Source organism: Teleopsis dalmanni, chromosome 2 (assembly GCF_002237135.1).
Source record: "Teleopsis dalmanni isolate 2A chromosome 2, ASM223713v2, whole genome shotgun sequence".
NCBI classification, from domain to species: Eukaryota; Metazoa; Arthropoda; class Insecta; order Diptera; family Diopsidae; genus Teleopsis; species Teleopsis dalmanni.
In genome coordinates, this window is record NC_051847.1 from 174086924 (window position 1) to 174096093 (window position 9170).

Genomic DNA, 9170 nt, shown 5'->3' on the forward strand with positions numbered 1-9170 from the left:
AGTTATAGAGTAAAAAAAACTAAATGGAATTTTTTATTACAATTATATTATTTTGTTAAATGAATTAAGTGTGCACAAATGAGGCATGTTATTTAATATATGTGGATATATATGATGTGGATACTAGATACTAGTGTTATCGAAGATATGAGTCCACGTTATCTCTACGAATCGAAAAAGCAATCAGAATTTAGAAGAGAATGTTTTATACAAAATATTAATCCTATACTATGCATATAAAGATTTGAGTAATGAACTTAAATCGTAATAACATAAATAGTCAAAGCAGCGGAAGATTAACTGTAAAATAAAGATTAACTGTAAAATTCATATACATACGTAACCACGAAAATATATATCTATTCAGTTATGTAAAATACATAAACTGCATTTTAATTTCTTAATATGTCTTATGTTTTTATTGAACAGAAAATTTGAATTGTATAAAAATAGTAGTTATACATAGAATTTCAGAAAAAATCAACTTAGACTTAAATCGATATTAGCCAGACTGGTTACTTTCAGCAGAATCTGTGTCAACAGATACGATTGTTATATCATCATCATCTAACGAAGACGAGACGTTAGATTCAGAAGACGTGTTGGAATTCTCCTCACTACTATTTTCAACCATTGATTCTAATAACTGTCTCTCGAAGTCTCCTAAAACATGCCTTAAATTTGCATTGCGTCTATTCATGCGCTCAATAAACTCATTCTTGACGGGATCTTTGGTAAAAACTTTCTTTGGGGAGTCAGTATTGGTGATGAACTTGATGAAATTTGAACGATTTAGTAGTTTCTCATTTTCCTCTGCTTCTAGTTTAAACCAGTCGTGTTCAACATCATTTTCCTCCTCGTCATCAATAGATTCTCCGTCACTGCCATATTTGTCAGGATATGCTTTTCGGGATGAGTTTGCATTTAGTTCTTGACGAGCCCTCTAAATAATTTTGTGGAATAATATAAAAATTTTTTTTGAATTATATTCTAAAAATAAACGCAATATATAAAAACAGATGAAATTTAAAGACTTACGTTTATATTTGCTTCAAAGAATGCATCCAAATTTTCAATGGATGGATCTCGGTTAATACGAGGCATTTTTGATACAGGATTGAATATAATACTACCTTAAGCATGTAATAACAAAAATGATGTTCAGTCAGTTTTAATGATCCGAAAGTTATCAGAAAGTTCTACTGAAAATACTATGTGTTATAGATTACTTAACTTCTTTTAATAAATAAAAAAAGAAGCATTTTAAATTATCCTTAATTTTTTGCATATGATAACATAACATCAATAAGTATTTTATATCATGAGTTTGTATTATTAATAAATGAGACAAGTAGACCGTAACGTATAATATCCTGGATAAAGTAATTTTATCTAACCTTAATAGATAGATAGACAATGTTTATATTTCATCAAATGATATTGTTTATATATAAAAAATATAGTGTAATATATATAATAAATAATAATCTCTCTTTCTATAGATATCCTCAAAAGACTTACAACTACAGTTTTATTAAGTTTGAAGAATGAAGTTTGTGATGGAGTTGAAAAGAAAACCGATTAGTTACCGTACAAACATCATTATGCAATAGTAGTTATGAGTCGTGACTTCCCGTCTGAAGTTGGTTTATATTTTATATTATTTATTATACTTAAAATTAAGAAAAACCCGTTAATGCAAACATATCTCAAGACGTCTTTTAAAAAAATTTGGGTTTCGATATGTTATAGGTGTTATATGTATTACATATATTACTCGATTTGGAGTAAGATAAAGATACAAAATGTATAAAGTAGAAGTTTGTATGCGACGTTAGTTCTTTGATCGAAGTGGAATTATAAAGGAATTAGATAAACATAGTTGAAAAAAGAATTATATACGCCTTATACTGTCCAGGAGAACAAACAGAAAATCAACTGTGAATAAACTTATGCATTTAACTCATATATAAATTATTATGTATTATCATTTTATAAAGACTTGTATATGATTTGATGATTGTCTGGCATTAATTTTATTGACTAGTAAAAGATTGAAGACCTACTTACCTTTACGTGGTGTTTACCAGGAAAATGACTTTTGTATTTGAAATGTATAAATTGGCCGATTATTTTCGATATGTTATTAAATTAATCAATAGTTTAATCAGCTTATTGCCTTACGTATACATATACATATTAACCAATTTGGTACGGGGAATGAAATCCAAACATTTTTGTGGAAAAAAAAAAATATATAAAATTTTTAAAACTATAAAAACTAGATAAAAATTTAAATATCATTTCGTGTTGCTATGTTAAAAAATTATTTTAAATATTATTATTATCACTGTACTTTTTTATACACATACGTATATGCTAAATACTTTTGAAAATATATACGTTAGGTTAGGAAAATGAAACTATCATTTTGATTAATTGAAAGAAAAATATATTATTTATCATGGATATTTCCAGTTTCAAAACAGTTTAAATAAACATTTTATGATATGTTTTGAGTGCCATTATATTAAGTCCAAAAGTCAAAGTTATTAGTTACTAGTTAGTTAAGAGTATTGGTTTCTACTTTTGCTGTTCTGATCAACTTCAATAATGGCTTTTGTAATCACTTTACTTTAACTTCAGGTCCTCAAAAGTCGGTGTTAAGTAGCTACAGATATTCTTTTGATTAAAGTTTTTGAATGCTATCTGTATTAAATTCAATGTATGTATACATTAATATTGGTATGTTTTCTAAGTATTAACTTTTTATATCATTGCCATATTATAATCATTTGTGAGTGATGCGGATAGAATAGAATAGAATAGAAATAAACGGGGTATAAGCTCCCAATGGAGCAGAGCACTGTGACCAGATTGATCTTTTGTGCTACAACTGACCCTAACCGAACAGAAGACATTCCGCTTTTCGAATGAAAGCCAGAATGTCAGAAGGAGAGAGCAGACCTCCTCCCAGTGACCTCCTCCTTGTCCAGATCAAGGCTGGGCAGTCACAGAGAATGTGACTGGTAGTCTCGTCTGCTTCTAAGCAGAGTCGACGAGATCCGTCTTATTAAGGTGATAACGCAGTCCATGGTGATCCGTTAAATATCCCGCCAGCAATCTCAAGTCTGATCTGCTAAGGAGGGATGCCTTGCCATAACTATATGGGGGAACCAGCTCTTTAACTTGACGGTTACCTCGATTGTCGCGCCAGTAGCGATCTCTCTCGGCTAAGATCCATTTATCAATTAGATACCTAGTTGTAGACCAACTTAATCCACAATAGGGTTCCGGTCCACAGATTTAAGTGGCAGAACCTGCCCTTGCAAGACTGTCGGCAGATTCATTACCCTTTAATCCTTTGTGACCAGGCACCCAGCAAAACGTCACTTTGTTTTTGTTTGCTAGCTGCTGCAGCACATCGAAGCAGTCTAGTAAAAGCTTTGAGAAAAACCTACAAGAGGATAGAGCTTTGACTGCTGCTTGACTATCTGAGTAAATACAGATGCGGGCGCCTTTCAACCCGTTGTTTAAGTTGATACGAGCGTAGACATCGATGGCGTGAACCTCCGCTTGGAAGACAGCGGTAGCGAGATTCTGGTGTTAGGACCAAATATTCCAGCACCAACTCCTTCTTTGGTTTTTGAACCATCGGTGAACCATGAATTCATTTCTGGTTCTGCACCAGGAGTGCCATTTTCCCAGTCCAATCGATCGGGAATGAGGACTTCGAACTTTCTACCGAAGCGAAGTTCCATGATCATGCGATCTGTCCTATAGTGATGCGGATAAGAGCTCCTTAATTTGTTTTAGATGTCGGAGATGTGGTAGCACACTTAAATGTGTTTTAAATAAGAAAATGTTAATTTATTGTAGTTTTATTTTTCGAACTATGGTTAAGATATACAGGAATAAATTTATATTAGAATTTAATAATTTATTTTGTTTAATACTTGAAATTTGATATTATGCTCATATAGATTATCATCAAAAAAATGTTTAGAAAATCAATCTTTTATAATAATTATTGTTGTACAGAATATTAAAGCATCGTCGAGATAGTATTGCAATTGTTTTCGATTTAAACAAAATATGATAAGTACTATTTAATCCACAAATCGTAACTTAAAATAATTTTAAAAATCATTTATCATATCAGCAGTTCCAGTGACAAAGCACGGTCTGTCATGACTTTTGAAGTTGATTAAATTTTTGAATTTTCAGTTTATCTGTGAGAATTTAAGTAATTATTCCGAGTAAAAGCGAAAACGACTTTGACTTGAATCTTGAAGATGCTTCCGTTGATAATCCGCAGTGCTGCTGCGAATTGACCGATGTGACGTCCCATTGTGGTGCGTTCCGCATGCCTTATTGTAGCCTGAAGCCAAATAAGCGAATTTCAATACATAACATGATGCGTTTTAAAGGTGATTCGCACGAAGGAAATTTATAGTTTCGATTTCTCCGTGCAAGAATCTGAAATGAGCAATACTCGCGGCTTAGTTGCTATATAATTGATATATAAGTTAAAATTTTAAATACAAAATAAACATAATCTACTCGTTAATTATTGCATATTTAATTACAATTTTTTTTCAAAAAGTTTTATTTTATTATTATATATTATAATTTTAAATTGTGTATATATACTTACTACGAATTTATAAAGTACCACAAACTATCTGATATTGTTTTGTATATTATGTAAATACTCATTTCCTTATAAGCGAGTTGTCTTTGACAGCTATTGAAAAAAAATTCGCATATCTGCATTAATTGAAATATCAATGAGTTGCAATCAATCGATATGTGAGGTATTGTATCTTTCTTTTATGTATAACCTTTTTTTATTATCTTTCTTTATATTTCATTGTGAGTTTTAGCAAATTTTAATAAATTTTTGGCGATTACGACTTTTGCCGTTGACATATGACTTTTGGCAGGCACAGTTTAAAAAGCCAGTGTCCACAAGTGGGTTTAAGAGTACTGTAGACTCTGCGAAGAAAGTGAAATTCTCAGCTTTTGCGTGGCTCTTGCAGCTTCTTTTATGCATTGATATAAATTATTTTTTATTGTTACGACTTATTGGTTTTTCCTCCAGTTGCAGGATTAATGTCTGTGAGGCTGTTGGATTATTGTGGTTTTTACAGGAATTACGGACTTCTATAAAGGTTAAGCAGTTTATATTTGACAGCTTATATTAATAAACTATAAGCTGGCACAACAATTATTTTTTAATATCCAACATTTTTAATATTTAAAAATGTAAAAAATAAATGAAAATATACACAATCTTTTCTTTAGTTAATTTATATGTTTTTTAACTTTTACTTTACGTACTTAAATAACATTAATAATAAAAAGGTAGTTCATTTGACAAAATTTATTGGTCATCAGTTTATTTGCTTTAAGGGATAATGAGAATATTGGATATATGGTATATAATATATGATAATGAGAATATTGGAGCTTTTTTATAATATAATTAAATGGGGATTTTAAAAAAATAGTTTAGTCATCGATATTTTTTCTGCTATAATGTGTGAGAACATATTCTTGAAATTAAGGTAAACGAGAATTCGTCTTGGTTGTTATCACTAGAGCCTTTTAAAAGCTCATACTAATCATATCATTCTGTTCATCAATATTGTTTATTATCAGGAAACATTGTAGGTAAGAATTTTCGACGTACGAATATAAAAAATATTATATATTGTGTTTTTCTTAAATATATATATAGAAGCTGATAAATTCAAAAGCTTATATACACATAATAGATATTATAATATCTCACAATATAACAGTTGATGTTCTTTCAATAATTCGAAAGTATAAGAATTTAGTTTACAATAAAAAAAAATATTATTTATCAAGCAATGTTGAGTTATAGCTCTTAAGGTCCTTTCAAAATGCTTCCTGGAAATAGATTCTTAGTTTTTAAATTGACTTACTAAATGAGTGTCTTTCTACGCGCATACATGTAACTATTAGGATCATAAATTAGTTATTCTAACTGTTAGCAAAGTAGCTATAAATAGTCTCAAGTGACATTAAGACAAATGATCAAACTGTCAGGAGTGTGTTGAGAAACTAATATTTTTTGGGTTGCGGGCCACGTTGATATTTCCGGGAACGAAATTGTAGATAAACTTGTCAGTAAAACAGCAGCTTCGCTGTTTGTAGACCTAAAACTGTGATTCTGTGATTTGGGAGCAGATGATTTCTTCTCACCTATTCGAAAGAGAAAAAAACAGAAAACTCTATTGGGATAATCTACCATGGCTGTGACAATCAAAACTGTTTCTAAGCATTTTCAAAGCAAAGAAGATTTTAGACTCTCCTGTCAGGAGGAGAATGAGACGTAGACATATGCGTTGGAAATTTACCCGACTCTGATGGATAAGCGAAAGAAATATCTATATCTCTACATCTTATATCGAATGAAGAAATAAAACTATGCTATTTAGGTGCAATAACAATTTATTGAGGATGTTGGACTTGAAGAAATACTCTGTAAATGTGAGTGTAGCGCACTGTATCTTTAGATAGCAGGGCATTATTGCTCAACAATAATAATAATAAAACGTCCACGCTTTTAGGATTATTAGAGAACCATTATTAATCTCCATTATTCACTTAAAATAAGCTTTGTAAGAATAATGAGATCTATTGGAATATGTTATACTGTATTGATATACGATTTTAACCATCTAATTGTTTACTTCTCCATTATTCCTAAAATCAAAATGTTTTCTAAACTTATTAATATTTATTTAATTTTCAGTTCTTATTATAAATCACAAAACTATTTCCTATAAAATTTAAATTGTTTTTCAAAACTGATAATAGTAATAGTACCTTGTGTCAACAATTCTATTGTAATACCGTCTGATTTTTCAAAATATTAAATTCATTAAATCTTCGAAAATTTTCCATTTAATTTTATTTATTATTTTGTCGATATTCAGTACTAAGAAAACTTATAACGAATTGATAATTACACAAATTATTCGTATCTGAAAATATAATTTTTATGTCTAACTACTGATATCGATTAAATATCATTTGCCTTATACTAATTGTCATTTGAAACGAGCTGAAATTATTTTAATTTGATTTTAATCGTTTAATTACATATTTAATCGATTTGCGGTTAAGAAATTCTGAAATACTTAACTTGGAACTATAGAATTGTATAGAATTTTTGACCGCAGCAAATGAGTAATTGCATCGCTATTAGTTAGCAAGTAGACAATTGCGGGTGTATCTCTTCATGTACTTACCACAAGGCATTTATCATCGAAACTAATCTCGCAAAATTGTCGGCAGATTAATCAAGTTTTTGTGTTTATAGATTTTTAGAAAGTAAATTATTCTTAAAAGCCTTCAGATACGTTTCTGTGTGCGATTTGCATTTTTTCGTAATGAGTTCCGAAGAGTTGCTTTTAGTTTTGTTTACTTTTACATTTTTTTCAAAACAATTTTGCAGTTAATTCGCCTTAACTGCAATGGCATTTGAGTCATAATTGACAAAATAATCGCGAATAATTCTCCAGTGAAGCGAATTAAATTGTTTGATTATCGCCGACGGTAGTTTAACGTTTTTCCATGAAAGGTTACTAATTTTTAGACAATTGCTAATTCGAAAATTATTCTTGTATATTGCAAAAGATAACTAAACAAAAGATTGTTTAAGTTTTTAAGAGAGTACAAAAAAATAGCACAAAAAATTAATTTTACGATGCTCTTTTAATTATGTATACTTTTGGCTTTCCTTTGAATTTTATTAAAAAATTTTGGTGTGGAAAGAATTAATAATTCGAATCAAGTCAATTAATTCCATTATCTTATTGAAAATGTTAAATTATAACTTGTGTTTCCAAATAAAACTTTAGTTTATAAGCTCGTTCTAATTTAAAGCACGACAAGTGCTTTGGTTGGTGTCACTAACTAAATAAAAATAAGTGACAAAAAAATCTGGAACTTGAGAACTGAAAGTTTGTGCGGTCTTGGATACTTGTATATAAGCACGATTAGTCATCGCTTCTAATTTGACAGGCACAAGTTCTAAGCCTGGCACTTGCAGTCCAAACATATTATTTATGGACTATAAACTAATTAAATAATAAAAATTTGATTATTTCCTAAGACCACTGATGATGAGTACTTGGCAATACTCGAAACAGCGTTTTATGGTCAATCAAATTTCAATAAATTAAATAAATTTTTATTCTTGTCTTTTCTTTGCTATTCGAATCCGTCTAACTTTTAAATAGTTTCTTTTCGTCATAAAGATACGTCACTATCGGCAAGAAAAAATTAACATTATTCATTTTCAAAATTTTAAAGTTTTGCAAATATGTTTATTTGTGTATTTGCAGGTATCAAAATAAAAATTTTCAATTTTTCCAGAGTTGCCATTAAAAACAATGATTTTTAGTTCTTCTTTTGCGACATTCTTACAAAAAAAAATAACTTTGTCAACTTTGAAACCAGAAGTTTCATTACATAAAAAAAATTTGACGCAACTTCTTCGTCTAAAAAATCAGACATTGTAAAAATTGATATATTAATTTTTTCTTTTTCAAACAACACTTTCGTATCTTATAGATAAATACGATTCCTGACATGAAATTTGGTACAGTTGTCAATGACAGTGCTACCAACTCACAAAAATTAAGAATAGCCAGAAAAGCCTGTGTAGCTTGGTCATGTCGTGAGAATGGATGAAGACGCTCCGGCGAAAAAGGTGTTTGAAGCAAAAGTTGGCGGAAGAAGACGTAGAGGTAGATCTTGTCTCCGGTGGAGTGATCAAGTTGAGGAAGCACTAACTGGACTTGATATACGAGATTGGAGAAGGCGCGCACGCAGCAGAGGCGCCTTATGTGGCCATAACGGGTTGTTATGGCCACATAAGTAAATAAGTAAGTAGAAAAGCCTGTGTATTTGAAATTAAAAAATTCATCTTATTTTTTGTGGTTAAAATATTTCCCATATATGTATACATTAAGACCGAAAAGTTTTCGGAAATTCTCATTTAAAATTCGCGCGCTGTATATTTTTCGATATTTTTAAGTTTATGTAGTTTGGCAGCAATTAAGGACAATTACTATGCCAAAATGAGCGCGATCTGTCAGACAGTTTCGTTACGGCAGCTGTTGAAACCA

The 9170-nt window shown here is 30.1% G+C and overlaps 1 protein-coding gene across 3 annotated transcripts; it reads right to left on the bottom strand.

Annotated features, from left to right (window-relative positions):
- Window positions 1-434: 434 nt before the first annotated feature.
- On the bottom strand, window positions 435-2256 carry LOC119682903. Of its 3 annotated transcripts, none has more exons than XM_038096441.1 (3): window positions 2071-2256; window positions 1039-1199; window positions 435-943 (listed from the first exon to the last, which is right to left on the bottom strand). In XM_038096441.1, exons 2-3 carry the CDS (start codon window positions 1102-1104, stop codon window positions 503-505), a joined length of 507 nt encoding a protein of 168 aa, XP_037952369.1. In that variant the 5' UTR covers window positions 1105-1199; window positions 2071-2256; the 3' UTR covers window positions 435-502. The 3 variants fall into 3 exon arrangements, with proteins under 3 accessions (XP_037952369.1, XP_037952370.1, XP_037952371.1); XM_038096442.1 differs by having other exon boundaries at window positions 1039-1202; XM_038096443.1 differs by having other exon boundaries at window positions 1039-1211.
- Window positions 2257-9170: the final 6914 nt, after the last annotated feature.